At 34.0% G+C, this 23,033-nt stretch overlaps 2 protein-coding genes across 3 annotated transcripts; one reads left to right on the forward strand and one right to left on the reverse strand.

Annotated features, from left to right (window-relative positions):
* Window positions 1-2,066: 2,066 nt before the first annotated feature.
* Window positions 2,067-6,849, forward strand: LOC107913340 (phosphatidylinositol/phosphatidylcholine transfer protein SFH11). Of its 2 annotated transcripts, none has more exons than XM_041085253.1 (11): window positions 2,067-2,470; window positions 2,604-2,632; window positions 3,510-3,593; window positions 3,706-3,759; window positions 3,900-3,977; window positions 4,130-4,183; window positions 4,741-4,800; window positions 4,888-4,983; window positions 5,268-5,369; window positions 5,458-5,538; window positions 6,174-6,849. In XM_041085253.1, exons 1-11 carry the CDS (start codon window positions 2,416-2,418, stop codon window positions 6,492-6,494), a joined length of 1,014 nt encoding a protein of 337 aa, XP_040941187.1. In that variant the 5' UTR covers window positions 2,067-2,415; the 3' UTR covers window positions 6,495-6,849. The 2 variants fall into 2 exon arrangements, with proteins under 2 accessions (XP_040941187.1, XP_040941189.1); XM_041085255.1 differs by having other exon boundaries at window positions 2,068-2,470; window positions 3,425-3,593.
* A 143-nt stretch (window positions 6,850-6,992) lies between these two features.
* On the reverse strand, window positions 6,993-10,012 carry LOC107911128 (WEB family protein At5g55860). Its single transcript, XM_041085252.1, has 2 exons — window positions 9,008-10,012; window positions 6,993-8,847 (listed from the first exon to the last, which is right to left on the reverse strand). Exons 1-2 carry the CDS (start codon window positions 9,176-9,178, stop codon window positions 7,159-7,161), a joined length of 1,860 nt encoding a protein of 619 aa, XP_040941186.1. The 5' UTR covers window positions 9,179-10,012; the 3' UTR covers window positions 6,993-7,158.
* Between the last annotated feature and the right edge of the window lie 13,021 nt (window positions 10,013-23,033).

The raw sequence follows: 23,033 nt of genomic DNA on the forward strand, positions 1-23,033 counted from the left end.
GAACATTTTTAATTTGCACCTATCAAACATGGCACAAATTGAAGCTTCAAAGAAACTTCCTACACAAAAGGTTAAGAAACAATAGCATTGTTTTATCCCCATTTATATTACTTGCTTTTTTCATATCCCTAACATATATGCCTTCCATATTTCTATTCGGCATGAATGCATATATATTTTTTAAATATAAATATGTCAATATTACATTATATGGTCTGAAACAAATTATTATAAATAAAATTTTTGGTAGAAAAAAAAATTATTCATGTTCCTATCAAATCTTTATCATTAATTTTGGATTTCATTTTTATTCACTAAATTTATTTTTAGATTTTTATTTACATATTTTCTATAAAAGTATCAAAAAAATAAAATATTATTATAATAATGTTTGTTATTTTTTAAAGAAAAAAAAGATAAAATACACATATATTCATTCAACTATAAAATTTTCATTTTAGACACTTAAAATAAAAAAAAAGTTTGTAATTTAAACACCCACGATATATAATTCGGTCATTTTAGTTACTTCTGTTAAAATCATAAACGACAAGCTGATGTAGTAGTTAAAAAATTTATATAATAACAAATTTACCTCTCAACTTTTAAATATTATATTAATTTAGTGATAATTTTAAAAAATTAATTGTCAAAATGTACAAATATTATATTAATATTCATATTAATATGAAATAAACATAATTATATTAATAATAAATAAAATAAAAATCTCCCACTCTATTGGACCTCCCCACCGCGGTCCCGTCCCCCCTAAACTTGTTATTATAATTATATTTATTTCATATCAATATAAAAATCCTCCATGGGAGGGGAGGTCGGGTTTATTTAATATTAATATAATTATATGTATATCATATTAATATAAGTATTAATATATAATTTAAATTTATTATTGTATTTTTTAAAGATATTTGTGTTTTTATATATTATTTTGAATTTTTTTGAATTAAGATATATTAGAAATATTTATAAATTTTAAAGATTAATTTTTTTAAAATTATGAATAAATGGAGATAATACGTAAAAGTGTTCCATATATGATTAGTGTGAAACCAACAAATTCATGAATAATATAATTAAATATTTTCAGTTGATGAAAAATATTATTTTCAGAATTCGTGAAATTATTATCTTTAAAATATTAAAATGAAAATATTTTGTTGTGTATATTAGTGAGCAGCAGTATAGTGGGCATTTGTGGGTGAAATAAGTTCAGCAATCCAAATGATATTAGGTTGTGGTATAGAAATACAACTCCAATGGGAAGACGAATAATACTAGCAGCCCAAACCGACATCATCTCTAGGGAACTTAGTCAATAGTTTCAGCCCTTTTAGAAATAGAAACGTCCACATATTTTAAAGGTCAAACATTTCGTCCTTACAACCTTGCAATTCTTAAACAAATGACTAAATAAATGTATTTATGAGTTTTAAATTTTAATAAATAAATAATTAATTTAAATGTTGTATGGCAAGCTGATGAATCACGGTCATCATTCGACCTCCCAACCGACTATTGATTCAAAATCATACTAAATATTGTTTGGTGATAAAAAAGAAGAAAAATTGGAAGGTGATCCATCAATGGCTAATTAAGTGGCATTATCATAAATGGGTCAAATCAATAATACAATCAAATTAAATCTTTATGTACCAAAAAACCTTTTTATAATCTAGCCATTTAATTCATTTATTTAAATATGAATCAAAGAATCAAGGTTTTGTTTTATAATATTTTTAGAAATTTGTTTGTGATAAAAGCAAATCAAAGATTGAGGGGAAACTCAAAATAATTTAAATTATATTTATTATTAATAAACAAATTTAATTATATTATTTCCCATATTTAATTCAAAATCATATAATTTTATTAAAAAAACTATAATTTTTCATCATTTTTTTACACAAATAACTTTCCCTTTTTTATTATATATTAATTCTAATATTTATTACGTATGAATCCAGCAGTAGCTACCCCTCTTTAATATGATCATTTAGTTTCTTTTTTCTTAAACTAAAAAATGAATTTTTATTTTTATTTTTTTAATTACTTCAAATTCAAATTCTTTTCCATTTCATAAAGCTATGGTTGCTTTTTAACAATTATGTTCTGAAGCAGCCGGTAACAAAAACGCCCAGATTTCATTAGTTTCAATTTTATTTTATTTTTGTTTTTTCTGTCTGGAAAAAAAAGAGAGTTTTCTCCTTTCTTATTTTTCTCTCTTTTGATGATTCTTAAGCATAAATTTTCTAACTTTAAGCTATAAAGAGAGCAAGAAAAGGAAATCAAGTAGAACTAGAGCTTTATTTAGTTGAAGTTTCAGTTTTTGCTGACAAAAAATTTTCTTCTTTATATTCCCTTTTTGTTAATTTGTTAGAAAGGATAGACAAAATGAGCAATACTCATCAGGAAGCTATAAAGCAATTTCTGTCTTTGATGGGAAATGGTGAGATTTAAGTATATAATAAGATTGATTTTTTTTTTTATCTTCCCTTTCTTGGGTTTCTCTTCCTTTGATCTGCAAATCACTAACAATTTTTCTTTCTGCTAATTTTATTTTTGTAAAATTGGACTTACAGTTGACGAGCAATTGAACGACACATTTCAGGTTAGTTTTTTCTTTTTTATGTGTGTGGGGGGGATTCTTTTATTTGTTTTTGTACTTGGATGCTGAAATAAGGGGCTGACGATAAGAAATAGGAACTCATATATAACTTTAGTAATAATTTGCCAAGTTTTTTTAGTAAATAGGTTTTGTGCTGTGGACTTGATCCAATTGCTTGCCTTTTTGCAATTTCATTGTTTAGGAGGTTCATGTTCTTTGCTGGTTCTGATCTATCTCTTGCTTGATTTATCTCAGTTAAATGTTCTTTGTTCTCTGAAATTGTAGTAGATTTGATTCGGAGCTTTGTCTGTTGTAACTGTTTTACTAGTTTTACATGGTCGATGTTGCTCTGATTCATTTTTCTTGATATACACGACACATTTGGACATAGTAAATGGGGTGTGATCCCTCAAAACCCTCTAAATAAATGGAAAAAACTTGGAAAAATTAGTATACATGTGGCAGGTTTGAAACATTCATCCTACTCTGGGTAAGTTTCATAGTTGTGTAAATTGGTAAAGAGTTATAGGAAAGCTTAGTTGGTACTTGCTAGTTTAAATCTTTTCGAATTGTAAGATCATAGTTAAGGATTTGTGGATTTGATATTAACCATACAATCTGTAGATGAAAATTTTACAAGTGCCACACAATATCTAGAGCTATATGTATTGTTATAGATAAACAAAATGCCGATGATATGATTTTCCTTCCCAGTAAGCCTACTTTGTATAGATATTTGAGGTGTTATGAAGTTTTGTTTATATTTACCTGTTTTTATGGACTTGTGTGGATCAGATGGATGAATACAGCATTTTAAATCCGTGTTTTATGCTATGATCTGCCAAAAGTTTAGTTTAAAGTTGAATCCCTTGGTCTGCAGAACATGCACCATGGGAATCCAACTGAGACTCTAGCGCGGTTTCTGAAAGCGAGAGATTGGGATGTTCAGAAAGCCTATAAAATGGTGAGATTCCTCGGATGCACTTGAGCAATAATAAAATTTGGGTATCGAAGATATCTTCTTATTTTTTTCCCCATTTTCCTATTTATTAATTCCTAGTTTGTGCCTGCTCCAGTTAATTGATTGCTTACAATGGAGAATACAGAATGAGATTGACAACATATTATCAGTGAGTTTTTCTGATTATAAACTAATTGATTCCTATTATTTATCAGCTTATACTGCAAAACCATGCTGTTGAAACAGCATGATTTATTGTGGAAATTGGCAATATTTGAGATAACTGATTTACTTCGTTTGATTATATAGAAACCAATTATTCCCGCTGACTTATATAGAGCAGTGCGAGATTCTCAGCTTGTAGGATTATCTGGTTACTCGAAAGAGGTATTTACTCTTTTCAGTAGGATTTATCTTGATATTCGTATTTATTTTGATTGCCCTGCTATTTGGTGACTCATATTTGTTTGGAAATTTTTTGTTACATTCAAAAGTGGTTCCATGGTGATTAACTGGCCTCTGCCTTTCGACATTTCCAGGGTCTTCCTGTCATAGCTATCGGTGTTGGGCTTAGCACATATGATAAAGCATCTGTAAGGGCATTTGAACTGTTTAACTCTAAACTCTGCACTGAGACTGTAGAATCTGGTTTGATGCTTAAAACTGCTTTGAAAGAAATCTTCCGAAGACTTACTATTGAGCTTTTAAGTGGCAATATGATTCTCTGAAACATTACCTTGGTATAACTTATTATTAGGAGAGCAGAAGTTATATTCTTTTTCTGAAATGCACTAGATTCAACTGTTTAATTAAGGGCATGAGATACTTGAAGTTCACTATTTTCTCCCAGAATTTGACTGTTGCCATACAATGATTCCACACTGATTTTTCTTCTTGCGGACTTGTTCCATTAATAAGTTGTGCCATGGTGGAAAGCATCTTTTTGCTATGTTGCTTTGACTCTTTATTTTTCTTGAAGTCTTCATTTTCAACACATATCTGAAAGTGGGTATATACAGATATCTGACACTCACACCCAAGTCCGAATAACATAGTCTTTTTGCACTTCCAGATGCATGTGTATGCTTCAGCTTACTGTGTATGGAGTTATTCCAGTGATACTTAAATTTGTAAATCTTTTATGTTCTAGGTGAATTACTATGTACAGTCACACATTCAAATGAATGAATATAGAGATCGTGTAATATTGGTGAGTATGGACTGCCTCAATTTGATGTTTCTTGCTTTACTTACGTACCTACTTTTTATATTGTCTAACATATTGCTTTTATTACAGCCTGCGGCCACACAGAAGTATGGAAAACATATTAGCACATGTTTGAAGGTATTAGATATGACTGGCTTGAAGCTTTCGGCATTAAACCAAATAAAGGTATGTTTTTAGTATCATATCACATGTGCTTCTTACCATCTCTTTAGCTCAATTTCTCTTTCTCAACCTAGCATCATTAACCAACAACTTAATCGCTTATTTGATTTCAATGTAATTAGATCAATGTTAGTGATTTCTCTATTCCTATTTTAATAGCATTGTACATAAGTCTAAATGTTGTTCCTAAGTAAATAAATGAAAATGACCAAGAATTTCTGCTCATTACTGTGCCAACTCTCCTCTATGTAATACTGGCCGGTCTCACTGGTTGCTTGCTGATGCAGCTACTGACTACTATATCAACAATTGATGACTTAAATTATCCAGAGAAGACGGAGACATATTATATTGTCAATGCACCATACATATTTTCGGCATGTTGGAAGGTTTTTATATTTTGCAACTTTCTTCATCTCTCAGCTTACTTCTACAAAAAAAAGTAGAATTCTAATGCTTTTCTGCTAGTGTTGACAGGCTGTAAAACCTCTGTTGCAAGAAAGGACAAAGAGGAAAATTCAGGTGCTTCAAGGTTGTGGAAGGGACGAGTTACTCAAAGTAAGAAAAACACATCCTTGCATGTTTGTAAGACTCTTTTGAAACCATGTTTTCGTTTTAAAATGTCAGCAATACTTGTCCTTTTGGATGCACTTTCCGTTTTTATTTCTGGTGCAAAACCTCAGCCCAGGAATAGGTAAAGGGGCTGCAAATGTTGGGACTTGAATCTCTAATCGGCTGAATACCACCTCTTATTGGTGGTTGTATGAACTAAGAAAGCTAAGTGTCAGGTTTTCATATATGCCTTTTCCTTGCACTCATGTTGAAATCACCACTTCGATTCGCAAGTCCACTATTTCATATCAAGCTCCCATAATGTGAAGGGTATTGTAGTTTGTCCTTAGTTTGCATTCAATCATATTCGACTATTAGTCCTTTCAATTTTACAAAAGTTCTTTTCAACTCACTTTTCTTTCCCCCGACCCAACTAAACTTCCTTTTGTAATTTTGAATTCTATTTCAATATGATGTATGAAAAGATAGCTTGATTGAATTACTTCTCGCAGTAGTTCCTCTTAATGAATATGAATAATTCAAATAACTTCACCACTCAATTGGTTTTCTTGTGTGATTTTGCGGTGCAAGCCGTTTTGTTTGTTCTTACTACATATCATATGTTCATTCTGACCACGCAGGTAATGGATTATTCATCCCTCCCACATTTTTGTCGAAAAGAGGGTTCCGGATCATCACGGAACAGAAGCAATGGAACCATAGATAATTGTTTCTCATTAGACCACTCCTACCATCAACAACTTTACAATTACATAAGGCATCAAGCTAATCTTATAGAGAGTGGTAGGCCAATCAAACAGGGATCAGTTCACGTAGAATTTCCCGAGCCAGATCCAGAAGATACCAAGATTGCAAAGACCATCGAATCTGAGTTTCAGAGGCTTGCAGACCAAAATGGTATTTGCAACTCCCTAAATGGGCTTAAAGTAAATGGTGACTAGATCCTACGATACTACTGATTTCATAAATTGTTGCCAATATGTTACTTGAGAGTCAGCACTTAGACCGGAAAAGGTTAAATCAACATTAGAATGAGAGGCCTTTTGGTCTTTCAATTATCAAATGTAATAGCAGAGCTTACTTGCATCAGGTTGAATCCAATGCTGTTTTAGAAGACAACGACTAATTTGATGTAACTCAATATGCCACCTTCTCAGGGTGGATAATGGCTCATGATTTTACCAAATTTTCTGTAGGATGCATGGCATTGCTTCTGGAATAACGTTCTCTGAATATTTGCTCAAACATGGTTGCTTTAATGGGGAAATTGCTGCTTTGAGGAAGCACCCATTCTTACATTTGATAGTTCAGAGTTATCTTACATGGCACATTCAGTTCTGATAATATTTGGAAGCTTTCAGGAAGGCTCATTAGATGCAGAATTAACTGAAAGGGAGCTAGGTCAATAAACTAATCAGTGTCATTTCTGATATTTTTAGCCGAACTGATCTATTGATGTAGATCTGGTGGACTGCAATGTTCACAGACTTCTCACCAGACCAATATGTTGGAGATCCGCTGTCGATTTGGTTGTTTCTTTGATTCAATATACTGACTGGCTTTGGCTTTTTCGAGATGACTTCGATTTTTCTAAGTTTCTTTGATTCAATATACTGACTGGCTTTGGCTTTTTCGAGATGACTTCGATTTTTCTAACTTTTGAACCTGAACAATTCTATCCGATGCGTTCTGTTTTTGTTTTCTGCCATGCCGTGAGGATGATTCTGGTAGAATCTGTGCTGCTGCTTTGGCTGCTTTCTTCTGTTCCCTTTCACGCCATCTTTGGAGCTCTCTTTCCACCGCCATCTTTGCTGCTTCAGCGACCTCTGCCCTCTTCAAAGCATCCATGGTTGCGGCCTTCATGTCTTCAATCTCTTTCTGAATCGCCTCAATCCTCTTGAGAGCCTCATTTTCACTAGCCTTCACTGCTTCTACCCGAGCCATGGCAGCCTCTACTTTCATTTCAGCTATATTATTCGACTCCTCAGCCTTATGGCTCAAAGACTCGAATTCTTCCCCAGAGATGGTGATATCAGCTCCACATTCTGGGGTTGAAGCACGGGCAGCATTTATTCTTTCGGAGAGCATCTTTATCTGATCAAGTGCCCGTGTCGCAGCTTCTTTTGCAGCGTCATTTTCTTCAGAAACATTTCTCAACTTCTTATCTGCTTCCTTGAGCCTAACTCTCGACGCTTCAGCTTCCAACTTCAACTTCTCAGTTTCCTTCTTCATCTCTTCTGCTTCTCGTTGTGCGCCTTCCGTTTCAACAGGTAGCTGTTGGAGGGTTGAAATCATTTCTTCGTAGGCTCCTCTTGTTTTGGATTCCTCTGCAAGGAAAACTTCAAAATCATATTTACTTCTCCGAAGCTTGACATGCAGATTCCCTGCAATGGACTCTGTTTCCGCTTCCTTCTCCTTCAGTTCCGAATGCTCTTTCTTCACATTCTCTAGTTCGACCTTAAGAGACTCCACCAAATTCCTCAACAAGTTTTCCTTGTTAATGACTTTTTGCTGTGATCCTTTAACACCATCGAGCTCTGAAGTAACAGCTTGCACGGACTCCAGATCGGAAGCCTTTGCATATTTAATCTGCTTCTGCAAATCCGCAATCTGATTGACAGTTTTGCACAGTTTTGCCTCAAGATTTCTTGCAAGTTCAATGTCAGATTCGTTCTTTAAAGCAAGCAACCTCTTTGTGGACTCTTCAATTTTAGCTTTATATAATTGCCTCTGGGTATCTTTTTCGGCATATGTTTTAGCTTGTTCTTTCTGTATTTCAAGAGATGCAAGCTTAACATTTCCGATCGATTCCTGTACAGCTGAAATCTCCCTGGAGAGTGCTCCAACCTTTTCAATGTTAACTTTAACTGCGTGTTCAGCTTCTCCTGCTTGGTTGAAAGCAGCAATTTTTGCTTCTAAGGATGCATCACGTTGCTTGCGAGCCTTGCTCAGTTCTTGTTTTGCAGCATAAAGTTCGGTAATCACGGTTGTGTATTGTTCATTCGCAGTCCCCAAGTCTTGGCTCCTAGCACCATTGGTTCCAGGGAGATCACTGGAATTTGTTTCTTCAAACTGCTTTGCCTGATCCTTTGCAGCTTCTGTAGCCTTGATCACAGAATTCTTTGATTCGTTGGCAGTTTTGAGTTTGTGAGTCAGTTCCTCGACCGTTGTTTTAGCCCTTTCGAGATCTTCGAGTGCTTGAGACTTAGTTGTCTCAGCATTTTCGAGGCGCCCCTTAAATTTGTTCAATACGTTTTGAGCTAGGTGAAGCTGAGTCTCTTTTGCCAACGCTCTCTGCAACTCAACAACAAATACATCCAAAACAGATAAGATTTAAATGTTACCGAACACGCAGTTCCTCTGCAACCAGTCCTTGAAGATAGAATCACGTAGTTCATAATTAGGCAATGGAAATACTAATAAATATCATATCCGAGTCTCGAAAACTTAATACCTCTGCAGGGCGAGCTTTTGCTGCTTTCATGGTGGGTTTTTCCCCAGAGAAAGTAGCTTCACTGAAACGAGTGACGGCATCTTTAACTGTTGTAAAAGGTGCACTCGTGTCTACTTCCCCGACCTGCACTTTTGGAGAGACGGTGGCACTTGAGCGTCCCATTGCGACCATTGCGTTTTGCTTGTTTATTCTCTCTCTGGCATGAATCAGATAAAGGAAACTATACTCTTAAACAAACTGTGTTTCTCCTATATGGCCTACTGATTGTTCGGCACTAGTACAAATCTCCGCTTCGACGTGTCGATAGAACAAGTTGCCAATCTGCCGGCAAAAGTCCTCGGAAAATTCAAAGGGCTGTCAGGTTCAGAAGCAAAATGAGGGAACTTATTGTATAAATCTGCCCTACATTAAGCAAATAATACCTTAACATAAGCTTCGTGTTATCTTTACAATAAACAACTAATACGCATGGAAATGCTGTCATATTTGTCTTTTCGTCTTTGTATAAATCATCAAGATTTCGACATAAAATAACCTTGTCAATAATGTCAAGTCCTTAAAAGCTTTAATGTTTTTCCCCAGAAATTCAAGCCAACAAAACCCTATTTGAGCCTCAAAGAAAGATATTTTCCTTCTAAATTTTTATAATTCAACAACATTACAAAATTGACATCTCAAGAAATGTCACCTTATTTATAAAAGCTCATCAAAAGGTCAAAAATTAATCAATCTTCAAATCTTCATGATCATCTTGTTTGATCTTCATACTTTCCATTCTTTCATTAAAATACCCTTTTAATCTTTCAATTAAGAGACCAAAACCCACCAAGAAAAATTCACCAAAACCGACCAAGAAAAATTCCAAACTTGGACAATAATCTCCCAAGAAATTTTGATAAAAAATTTCTCCGATTAGTGAGGGGCGAACACTGTTTCCTTGGATTGAAAGAGGTAGACAAGTGAGGGTTGGCTTTGCACTTTAGGACAGTAATGTCTTACAAGGAAAGGATGGTTTGTCTGAAACTTACAAGCAAAATTAGAAAAGAAATGGTAAAGGCCATGTTAATGTCTTTGACTGATGACAATAGTGACAAATGTCAAAAGAGTTTTGGTTATGATCCCAAATCCAAATGATTGTAGTTACTCTTTTTAGTTCCGAAATTCGTGTATTTAGTTTTATATTTTTATAAAAGAATTAATATTTTATGTATTCACATGTTTAAAAACTGATACAAATGCATGGATTAAGATATGGAGTAAATTCATGTTATGATACCCAAAAAGAAAAAAATACAAATAGACGGAAGATATCAAAATTTAAGTGATACCTTTTCTCATATCCAAACACGAATATCTCTTCTGCTTGGCTTGCTTGCCAGGAAATGCCAATTAACAAACACGGTGACAGTAAAGATTGGAGCAGACGATGAATCATAGGTGGTGTTTTATCAAAGGCACTCCATTATTGAATTTCTTGCCAAGAAAGTATGGCCACAGAAAAATAGTGCAGCCAGCAACCCATAGATGGTTGTCGAAAGCTTCGCAAAAGGATGAAATATCTATCAATTATTCCAAAAAAATTATATAAAAGAAGGCATCGATCCATCAGGAAAGAGACGTTGAGGAACAAATGAGTTTAAAGATAGCCGGACTTGAACGTGGATGCGAACATAGATAGAAAAAAAGCTTTAGGAGGACCAACAAGCTAAAGAACTATTTATGGCCGAGCTACTCGTTCAAACATGAAGGTCCACTTGAAATTTGAGAAAATTAGAACAAAATATTATACCCGAAAAATAGGCTTCAGCAAAAAATTAGGTCAATTTAAAATATGAGCTGGGCTTAAGCCTTAAATGTTGAAACCCGACCCAACCCATTTTAAAGTTAGTAATGTCTTAGGTTATGTTATTTTTATATATTATGTTTTATAACACATAAAAATTAAATCTATAATAACATATAATACTACTAGTATGATGTAAAAATTGTTAGCGTGTCTATATATAAAACCTTAATAAATAAAAATATATAAAATTATTAAATATTAAATTAATAATATTATAAATATATTTTAAAATAATATATTAGGCTTAAAATGGGCTTAAGTTAGCCATTTATAAATATGGAAGAGCTTGGACAAAATTTTAGACCCATATTTTAGGCCGGGCCGGGCTTGGGCAAACATAAGGTGTGTTAATATCATGCATAAGCCCAACCCATGAACACCTCTAACTAAAATCAACCTATTTTATCATTCCTCATACGTTGGCAATAATACTCATGAAATTGTTGCCTCCAAAACTGTTTTTTCTCTTCCTCCAAATCAATTACACTTTTAGATGTGACTTTCATATGCCCTAAAAGTTCCACCACTACAGCTGAGATTTCAACCATCCACCTATATATATATGGTTGTTGATGTACTAAGGTAAGTGAGTAATTTTATGTGAGCGTTAAAAACATTATAAAAGTTTGAAGTTTAAAACCACAATTGTGTGAGATATTATCTAATGTTGCCAATAATTGGTATTAGAATCCTAGTGAAGAAATGTTAATTTTCTTAGTATGCTTTTTAGTTGTAGCATTGTCAAGTTTTTCACATCAGAAAAGAAATTTTCATTATTAGAGATTATTTGTGGTTCCTCGGTTATAGTATATAAGTGTACTTGTATGAAACTGTATGTCTAGGAAAGATTTGGTAATGGGAGTTTATGTAGAAACCATAATATGGGGATGCTGAATGCAAATCGTGAAGCGCAAAGCTCTAGGCCTTGAAGAGGGAATATTGCGGTGTTCAAGCATCAAGGTTAGGAATGGGTGGATGGATAGGAAAAAAGGAATTCCTGCTAGATACCGCCATACGGGGTTGCTGAGTGCAAACCGTGATGTGCGAAGTTCCAGGCCTTGCGAAAAGGACATTTTGGTGTTCGATCATTAAGGTTAAACGAGAAATGGAATGATATCAACTAGTCCTTCGGGTGACACTATGATAACAGTAATTAGGTTCCTTATAGCAACACCGCGACGGTGGTCAGTAGGATTTATTAGGCGACACCTCAAAAGAGGTCTAATGTGTAATACTATAGTTCGGCTATAGAAACCAATATAGTCCACCGAGACAGTAAACATGGGGTATTCTGTTGGGACAGTAAACATGGGGATATCCACCAGGACATTAAATATGGGATTTCAGGTGTAAGACTATAACTCGGCTATGGCAACCAACATAGTCCACTAGGACATTCACATGGGACCATACTGAGTGAGACCATAGCTCGACCATGGAGTCATATATAGACCGCCAAAAAAGGATGAACTTAAAAGTTGACAGGATGAGATAATGGAGATCGAGGTACGACTCGACCATAAAAGAGCGCGTAAATGGGGCAAATCAAATATTCTTAAACATGTAAGAACAAGGAAAAATGGGTAGAAAAGTCTGATGTGGTAGGTAAACCTCTTAAAGAGGATTTATGGTGTCAAGTTATGGAGAATTCACATGTACAAGGCTACAGATCTTTGGCGAATAACCCTGAAATGGAGGATATAAATAGATGATGGACCAGAACCTAAAGGTTCACAGATAAAGGTCAGCCAGAGGCAGATAGGTCCGCTAAGGCCCACACGGAGGTTAAGTCACTCGGGTTAATAGAAGAAGGAGGTCGCCAGGGACTAACTTGGGACGTACAGTAATGGAGGTTAAGAATCTGAAACTCGAGGAAATAAATGAAAGAGAATGATAGATATTGGAATTCACATCCAAGGTTGTAAAGAAAAAACGAAGTTGGGTTAGGGTGGAATCAGTCTTATATTGTTAAAAGACTGTTACCTTAAAGGAATGCATGAATGTCTCAGTTAGAGAATTAGTTCGCAATGGTAAATTGCGAAAAGGGGGAGCGGAGCATTGATCTCGTAGGTGAAATCTACAGAAGGCTAAGAGTATACAAGGTGTTTAAATTCTCTACTTTAAATTTTTGTCCCTTAGAAATTTTGAAACATGATTGCTACCTTATTTCATCGAATCCTACTAAATTCATCAGAACTTACTCTTGCACTACCTTGACTACAAGGTTAAAAAATAATATAAAGGTTGTATGAGAGGACTAAGCCAGACTCTACCAAATTGAGGAAAAAAAAGAGCGATAGCTGTAACTTGCGTATAGATGGGCACTCCTAGAGGTTACACCTTGAGGGTTTAGTCAAAGTCATGGAATTTTAAAGTTTTAAATTCAAATTTTTAATTATAGTTGTAAGGTAGTAACTTTTAGAAGATGTATATGATAGTGTAGTTTAATGTGTATATTAAATAGTTGAGAATGAAATACTATTTGATTCAAATATGTTAGCCAATTATTCAAGTCTTTGTATCATCTAGTACTTGGGCTCGGTGATTGAGTCGAGCCTAGGGTGTTATAGTCTAGGGGCATTTTTGTCCAAAATTTTGGGTTGTAATCAAATATTAAAAGTCACTTTTGACTGAGAACTGAAGAGAGGTTATTCATTTTACTTTCTTTTCATCTTTTTAGCTTTCTAGTTATCTTCCTCCTTTCTATGGTTTAGTTTTAAGCTTTTTCTGGTTTTAATGTTAGCTAGTTAGTTAGTTTTTACTATAGCTTGGTTTTATTTACACTTTAGTACTCCAACTCTCTTTGTATTTTCAGTTTAATCCATAGTCATTAATATAGCTCAACTCTATTTTCTTTTCTTAGATAAAAATCTGAACTTCAGTTTTATTTTTAACCACCATTGTTCCCACCTTCATATTCTCTAAACAACTATCAAGAAAATTTTAAGATTTCTTTAACCTTCTTTTTGTGCTTATTTTAATGTATGATTTGAATGTATATTAGGTTGTTTCTTGTATGGAAATGATGACGAGTAGCTAAATTTATGGTGGTTGGTTGATTGGAAATGTTGTTTGGTTAGTTATTTGTATAAGGACTAAATTGAATAAATTTTAAAACTTGGAGTTGGTGCCTCTAAGGGGACATATAGATAGGTGAGACTGAGAAGAGATCTTATTGAGCATCAGCTTGTTTATCTCAAGTTATTTTGATGAAATCAAGAGATAAACTAGACTAAATTGTCCAATTTGGTAAAATGATGACCAGAATGTAAATTTGAGCCAATTAGAAGTTTAGGCTTTTTAGATCCCTAACTCAAAGACTAATCAGCAACATAGAAGTCAACCAACCACTATCCAACCAACCACTTTCGTTTATTGAATTGTGAAGTTCATAGTTTTATGATTTTACAATTTGGTCCTTGTTAGTGTTAGGTAGTTCCCCTTAGCTTAATTAACTCTAATAATGAATTACCGTAAGTAGTTAGCTAGAATTCTTTGTTGTATGCTTGTCAATAAGGAATCACTTAGTCCCCGAACTCTTTTGGGCTCAATACTTGGAATACTCGAGTATTTTTTGTAACACTATAAATATTACAACTCGACCTGTCACACTTGCAGTACACCATTACATAGTTGTTACAATTGACTATTAGTTTCAATAAACGCATCTAGTAATTAATGTGTATCTAGTAAATACATGTATCTTAGATAAATACATTCATGGAACTAGATTTCTTAAACTCATCCATTCTAGACATACCGATTACATATACACATTGATGACATCACATTATCCTCCTTCTAAATTTTTTTTAAAGAAAAAACCCCAAAAAAGTAAATTTGTTTATTTAATTAAAATTTATTGTTGCAATTATTGCCTTAGTTTCGCGCAATTCTTTTTAACTTTCATAGTTTGGATCTTGTTGTGAGTTATTTTCATATTTTCCTGCATTTTCTTAGACACTATAACACTAACAGATCATTCAATTGTAATTCTAATTCACCCTTTTTCTTTTTTTTTCTTCAATAAATCTGGGTTTTTCCTTGGAAAATTTCCTAGTATGAAAAGGTTTTTATGATCATGGAGCGTTTTAATTTGAAGAGAAAGAAAAACTCTCTGGATCTGAATTTAATGACATGTTGTGGAGAAAATCATTTAAGAAAATCTTTTTTTTTTATGTAAACTTATTCATTTATCAAGTTGCATAATTGGGATTCATTGACATTGTAAATTGCAAATTGCAAATAAAAATCGGATTCCTTGAATTTGTAGTTGTTATATTGATAGCATCATTATGCAGTTTAAATGCAGTGTTTGGAATTAGATTCACGATCACTAAAAAGGAATGTTTTTCTCATGATGTTAAGTATGAACGAGATACAATTCATGTGTCATTCTTCGTCATTAAAGTTAATTCGGGCTGGCCTTCCGTTGATCTGGTGGTAAGCTTCCTCTTTCTTTATTACATTCGATTCCAGATGTTTTTGTTTTGATCTGATAAGTTGGATTCCAAGAATGGGGTCATAAAAGCTTATACTTACCAAAGTCTCATCGAGTGTTGTAATATTGATTAGGTAAAGGGAGCTTCAGGTGATCAGATTCACGTTACTCGTGATAGGATAAGTGAGAAATTCCCGTTTCTTACTAATAAAAAGGGAGTCTATCAATTCTGCTTCAAAAATAAATCTCCTAATCAATAAACAGTGGATTTCGAAGTACATGAAAGCCATTTATCGTACTATAATCGGCATGCAAAAGACGGTAAACTATGTTTTTATTTACGTTTCCATCTTTCTTTTGCTCCACAACTTTACTGGCACTCACTGTTACTCTCATGCTAGAACATTTGGACCCTTGTTTGAACAATTATAAAGGTTAGAGGAAGCTCTTTTTAACATGCAGTTCGAACAACACTGGTTGGAGGTACTGACGGATCGTCAGTCCATAGGTACATATTCGCTTTAACTGGACTAAATATCTATCTCATGAATGCTTTGCAGTTGTGTCCTCACCTTTCAATTTTTTTTACGCAGTAAATGAAGGAATGAGTCAAAAAGCAGTTCACAAGGCCTTATATCAAGCGGCAGCACTCATTGGAGCCAGAGTTCTGCAAGTTTTCCTACTCTGATGCCTATTGAGCACCGCAAGCTTACGAAGCCCAAGGTTTAGTTTAGCACTGCAAGGCAATGCTTTCTTGAGCTATTTGATTAGTGCAAGTTATTTTCATCTCAGGCAATCAATATACATGCATAAAATCCAATGACATCTTTAGATTGCCCAAGGTTGAGCTTGTTGGGTTTTTTAACAGATTATCCGGAGGAATTATGAAGCTCAGTCAGGAACTTAAGCAACAACTTAATAAATCTGGATAAAGAATGAAGAAAACTTGAAATTCAAGTCAGGAGATTTTGAGCAAACGAACAAAATCGGGCTTAAGGAACAAAAATGAAAACAAAGAAAAGAGAGTATTTTTGGATGAAATTCTAATGAATTTTCATTAACATGAATGAAGGCTAAAAGTCAATACATGTACCAGACATTTAGCTGGTCAAAACAAAGCAAATTGTCACCTAACATTAACTACTACCATTAAGTAACATTGGAACTTAAAAAAAATTGCTTGCACACATAGGTATACTAATTTATCAATCTATCAGCACCTAATTACTTCACCTACTTAGTTCAAATATGACTAAATTACAAAACAATATTTAAGGTAACAAAACGAAGTGAAATACAATAGCAGTATTGTGCTTCAGCAGCTGCATGCATACTTCATGTACTGTAAGTGTGGCTTGATCTGCTTCTTCATACTTCATCTGCATAACTTATGTTGCATGGTCTGCTTTTTGGTTGCTTTATCTACTACATGCAGGCCAACTTCAACACTCCTCCTTGGCTTGCATGCTGCAAACTCCAATTTTGGCTCTTAAATCTTCAAATCTTGACACACTAAGGGGCTTAGTCAAAATATCAGCAAATTGCCCTTCAGAACTGCAATGAATCAATCTCACTTCTTGTGTTTACTCCATCTCTCTAACAAAATAAAACTTGATCTTGAAGTGTTTCGTTCTCCCATGGAACACTGGATTCTTTGCAATTGCAACAGCAGACTGGTTATCACAATTAATCTTTGTTGCTTTCCTTTGGTGTAGATTCAAATCAGCCCATTATCTTTCTCAGCCAAATGGCTTGATTAACAGCACTAGCAGCTGCTACATATTCTGCTTCAGCAGCTGATTGAGCCACAACATTTTGCTTCTTCAAACTCCAGCAAAAAATAATTAAACCAAGAGTAAAAACATACCCTGAGGTACTCTTCGTCATCTATCGATCCAGCCCAATTAGCATAGCCAACAATTTCATGCTTTCAGCCTTGGTGAACATCATTCCATAGCTTAGTGTACCTTTAATGTACCTGAGAATTCTTTTGGCAGCTTGAAAATGCTTCTCATTGCAGCAATGCATGAATCTTGATAGAAAATTCACAGGGAACATAATGTCTAGTCTAGTGGCAGTTAAATAAAGCAAAGAACCAACTAAACTCCTATAGACAGATCCACTGACCTGCTCAAAGTCACCTTGGCTTGATAGTTTCTCTCCTACAGCTATTGGTGTGCATGTTGCTTTGCAATTTTGCATGGATAATTTTCTCAAAATTTTTAAGGCAAAAGCTTTCTAACTTAGAAAGATTCTATGCTGAGTTTGTGACACTTCCATGCCAAGGAAGTAAGTCATATTTCCCAAATCAGACATCTCAAACATTTTCTCCATTTTGCATTTGAAGTTTGTCAGCATTGCTTGATCTCCTCCCGTCACTAGCATGTAACGCCCCTAACCCATATTCGTTGTCGGACTAGGGTTATAGGCATTACCGAACAAATCTAAACATCTCGTATTCATTTCTAAAACATCATAACATCAAAGTCACACATCATTAAAGAGTCCCTTATAAAGGTCAACAAGACCTTAATCATACTTTAGAAAGGGGTCAAGACTAAACCGAGCTCATACAAATTTTTTCAAAACTTAAACATTTTTCTAAGTTATAAAGGTCACACGCTCATGTGAACAGGCCGTGTGCCTCACATGGCATTAGACACACCCGTCTATCTAGGCCATGGCAAAATAGGGCATACATATTGACTTGTCCACACGGCCATAAGACATGTCCGCGTGCCTTAGCCATGGTTGAAACTGACTTGGGTCACATGGCCGACCACACGCCCGTGTGTCTAGCCCGTGTACCCTTCGAAATGGCCACACACGCCCATGTATCAAGGCTGTGTGCCTCACACGGCCACCAGACACGCCTGTGTGTCTAGGCCGTGCTTGAGACTGACTTAATAGCTAAATTATTACAGATACACGGCCGAGACACACGCCCGTGTGGTCAACTGTGTGGGGTGAAATTAGGCTTGGTTTAAGCCACATTTCCCACCTATCTCAAGCACTCAAAACTCACAACATTTTAGCATTATTTGCATACATTCATTGGCATCCAATTCAACCATTTTGTATATATTTCATGCCGTTCAAATACCATTCAATTCCTTACTCAATTTCACAACCAAAACATGCCTAGTCAATGTACCAAAATCAATACAACTTACATAAGTTTCAAATACATAAACTCATCATTTTATCACATACTTCCTACCACAAAACTTGCCAATTTTATATTCCATATTCAAACCATCACATGAACATCAAATACATCATATGACTTACCTATCAAACACTCCATTTAGGCCAACTTAAAAGGCTATATATACCAACATTTACAAGCCAAATCTCATGGCTAGATATTCACATCACAAAACATACCAAAATACTTCTAGCCTATACATGGCATATACCATAAATACAACTCTCAAATTAATACCAAAATAGATGTCTGATACTGTGATTGATGTCGCTGATGATCCCCAGGTCCGAGCTAGCTTTGTAACACTGTAAAACAGAGAACATTTCACACAGTAAGCTTTAAAACTTAGTAAGTTCGTACCATAAATAATCAACAGTTTATAATACACGAAACATCAACTAATAAACACTTAGTAATTCACAATTCATCCATCAATTCCATTCTATCTCATTTAATATGTTCATACGAATTCATCAAGCTTCATACACATAATATCATCTACCACGTAGGTATCGAACATACCTGAACTTTCCCGTATTTATTCATTTCATTCTCACCTCATGTTCAAATAATTAATTCATTCGAAAGTCTTTCCATGCTTCAAGAATTCACACACTTAGTGCATCAATGATTTGTCAAAACAGTAACAATCTTGCACACTTAGTGCCATTTCAATAAACTGAAGCTATCTAGGTATCGCACACTTAGTGCCTTATATAGTCGAAGCTATTCCAACTTGCACATTTAGTGCCATTTGTAGCCGAAGTTAATTTCGAACCGCACACTTAGCGCCGAACATAGTCGATTATCATCATGCTCAAACCGTAATCAAATATCTATACAATTTATGCATTATCAAAGCATTAAAACATAACTATAACATCATTTACCACGTTCAAACTTACCTCGTACTTGGAATTGATGATTCGGACCGTTTACTCAATAACCTTCGACTTCCATCGGTCTAAGTCCGAATTCCTCTTTTTTAATCTATATGTATTCAAAATTAACCCTTTTATTTAAAAAAATCATTAAATTTAATCCATAAACACATATTTAGGGCATTTTACAAATTAACCCTCATATTTTCTCATTTTAACATTTTAGTCCCTATTTCACAAAAACACAAAATACATATGATTTCGATGAACCCATGCATAGCGGAATATCATAAAGGCCTTTAGGAGCCCAAAACTTTCATTTATTTCACAATTCAACCCTTGAATTTACACTTTTCTAAATTAAATCCCTAATATGCATTGTTACTCAAAATCACTTTACAAAACATGTATATCAAGCACTAAGCTTTCATAATTCATCATTAAATATCATAAAACACATGAATTCATCAATGGAATCTTTCAAAATCATCAAACAATTCAAAAATTAGGGCATAGGCTTGATAGATTACTAAGCAACGATCTCAAAAACGTAAAAATCATCAAAAACCAAGCTCAAAACATACCTTAATCACCAAATCTCCTAGATAAATCCTAAACTTGAATTTTCTTCTTCTTCTTTTTCTTTTTATAATTTTGGCTGATTGTTTTCTTTTATTATAACACATATTAATATTAATTTCCAATTTTGCCTTTGTTTAAAACATTATAATTCATCCATTTTAAGGTCATTTATGACCAATCCCACTAACCATGGTCAATTTACAACATAAGGACCTCACAGTTAAAAAGACATAGTAAATAGGCACACTTAACATATAACCTGCAACTTTTATAATTTACGCGATTAAGTTCTTTTATCAAATTGAGTACACAAACAATTAAATTTTCATACGAAACTTTCACATATATCAATTCACATATTATAAACACGAAAAATAATGTTAAAATATTTTTTGACCTCATATTTGTGGTCCCGAAACCACTGTTCTGACTAGGGTCTAAATGGGCTGTTACATAGCATGTCATCAACATATAGAGACACTATCAGTTGAGTTATACTACCTTGCTTCTTCATATACAAGGCAGGTTCACTAATGCTTCTTTCAAATTCAAGGCTAGCTAGGTAGCCATCAATCTTGCTATACCAAGCTCTTGGTGCTTGTTTTAAGCCATACAAGGCTTTCTTCAGTTTGTACACCTTGTCCTCTTCACCAACAGCTTTGAAACCTTCAGGCTGCTCAACATAGATCTCCTCATCAAGAAAACCATTGAGGAAGGCTAACTTCACATCGAGCTGATGGATTTTCCATTGCATCTGTGTAGCTAAGGCAACTAGCAACCTTATGGTGTCAAGCCTAGCTACTGGTGCAAAGGTCTCAAAGTAGGTAATGCCATACTTTTGGTTGAACCCTTTTACAACCTGAACAGCCCGGTTTAGACCCTAGTCAGAATAATAGTTTCGGGACCATGAATTCAAGTTAGAAAAATATTTTAATTATATTCTTGGTGTTTACAACATGTTAGAATGCATGTATGAAATTTTCGTGAATTAATTTTACCGATTGGTTGCTTAAATTTATAAATGGACTTAATCGCATAAATTGTAAAAGTGGCTAGCTAATTGTTAAAGTGCTACATTACTATGGCTTTTATAATGTGGGGTACTTAAAGTGAAATTTGGCCATTATACCATGGGATGGATGGTTATGGGATTATATTATAAGGTTTTCATATTAATTTACAAAGGTTAAAAAGGTAAATAATATATTATTATGAAATAAATAAAATAAAACATAAAAAAATCACATGCATTTTCATCTTTAATGGTCGAATGTGGAGAAAAAGAAAGCCATGGAGGTTGTTTTAAGTTCAGCACCTTTGGAAGCTAAATTAAAGGTTCGTTTTTGTTCGATTTTTGATAATTTTTACATTTTTGAAATCATTGCTTCTTGTACTAGCTGGCCTTTGCTTTAATTTTCAAAATTGATGATGAATTTGAGATTTTCCATTGTTGATAATGTGATGAAATTGTTGTTTGATGATGAAGAATAAATCTTTGATGCTTGATTTTCATGTTTAATTAAGTGATTTTTGATAAAAATGTGTATTAAGGACTAAATTGAAAATTTTGTAATCTGAGGGGTCAAAATGTGTAATAAATGAAATTAATGGGCTGTTAGGGACCCAAGGTGAATTCGGCCTAACATGGGCATAATGAAATTATTATAATTTGTGTTGTTTTGAAGTAGGGACTAAATTGTGATAATGTGAAATGTTAGGGGAAAAAGTGTAATTAGCCCATTTATGTGTTTTTGTATGAATTTGATTGAATATATGATTAAATAAGTCAAAATTGCATTGAATTAGATTAAGAAATGAGGAAATTAGATTTGGATTGGGGAATATCGAAAATTATCAAATAGTTGTCCGGTCCGTTAGTGTTAGTACGAGGTAAGTTCATAAGTAAGTAAATGTTGTTAAATTGAAATGTATGTGCATTATATGTGCTGAATTGAATTGTAAAGAAATATATATGTGATGCCGAATTGAATCGAGCTTGGGAGAATTTGTTCTGACCATGGATTAATTGAATATGTGAACTTGAGAAAGTTCTGATAATGTGACAACGTCTGAAAGGCCCCGTACGAACCATAGGAATAGTTACGATACATATGCCATGACATAGGATTTCGATATGTGTTATCGTGTAAGACCACGTCTGGGACGTTGGCATCGATTTGTGATTTACATGTAAGACCATGTCTGGGACATTGGTATCGTATTTGATTTCGTGTAAGACCCTATCTGGGACAGTAGCATTGATATTTGATTACATGTAAGACCATGTCTGGGACGTTGGCATTATACGAGCTTATGAGCTATCCGAGTATCCTTATTGATTCCGAACGATTCAAAGGGCATTCCGAGAAATGAATAACTATGTGAAATTGTATCCGATTCAGGTACGTGTGATTTGTTTATGAAATTTAGAGATGAAAGGTGAGTATGTATCATATGACCATATGTGAAACATATGACAACAAATGATATGAATGTATATAAATGAATAATGTGTTATATATACTCGTTATATGGAATTGTGGTCCTATGTTTCGGACATGAGATTTATGAAACATGAAACATGGTTTTGAGGTATGACTGTTTGGTTCAAAAACTTGATCAGATAATGAAATTAAAATGGTTGAGTTGGTGTATGCTTTGTATTTGATATATAATTAGTAACATAAAGTCGATCTTGGTTGGCTATATGATTCATGTATGCGAATTTGGTTTATGTGAATAAGGGAATTATGGATGTTCGAGTTTGGAAGTGTTTGTAAAGAAGTTGATACTACTTTATGTATGACTTGTAATAAATTACCATGGTTTGGTTGGCGATGTAATGAATATGTGCGAGCTTGATTTATTGATTGAGTTAACGGATGTTATTCGAATTTGAAAGCATAGTTATATGTTCATTGATAAATAAGATAAATAGAGTTATTTAATGTGGTTATATGAATTTACGGGTACAATGAATGTATATGTGATTGAGATTTGTTAAATTCGATTTAGTGATATTGGTTTATAAATATCATTGAAATGATTTATTAGCTTATGGCTTACTA

This window comes from Gossypium hirsutum, chromosome A13 (genome assembly GCF_007990345.1).
Source record: "Gossypium hirsutum isolate 1008001.06 chromosome A13, Gossypium_hirsutum_v2.1, whole genome shotgun sequence".
Classification (NCBI taxonomy): Eukaryota; Viridiplantae; Streptophyta; class Magnoliopsida; order Malvales; family Malvaceae; genus Gossypium; species Gossypium hirsutum.

Excerpts from the sequence above, each read along its gene's own strand:
- LOC107911128 (XM_041085252.1), bottom strand. The coding sequence starts at position 9,178 with ATGGTCGCAATGGGACGCTCAAGTGCCACCGTCTCTCCAAAAGTGCAG. Across the intron at positions 8,848-9,007 it reads CAAAAGCTCGCCCTGCAGAG|AGAGCGTTGGCAAAAGAGAC; the intron begins GTATTAAGTTTT and ends GTTGAGTTGCAG.
- LOC107913340 (XM_041085253.1), top strand. The coding sequence starts at position 2,416 with ATGAGCAATACTCATCAGGAAGCTATAAAGCAATTTCTGTCTTTGATG. Across the intron at positions 3,978-4,129 it reads TATCTGGTTACTCGAAAGAG|GGTCTTCCTGTCATAGCTAT; the intron begins GTATTTACTCTT and ends CGACATTTCCAG. Across the intron at positions 4,184-4,740 it reads GCACATATGATAAAGCATCT|GTGAATTACTATGTACAGTC; the intron begins GTAAGGGCATTT and ends TTTATGTTCTAG.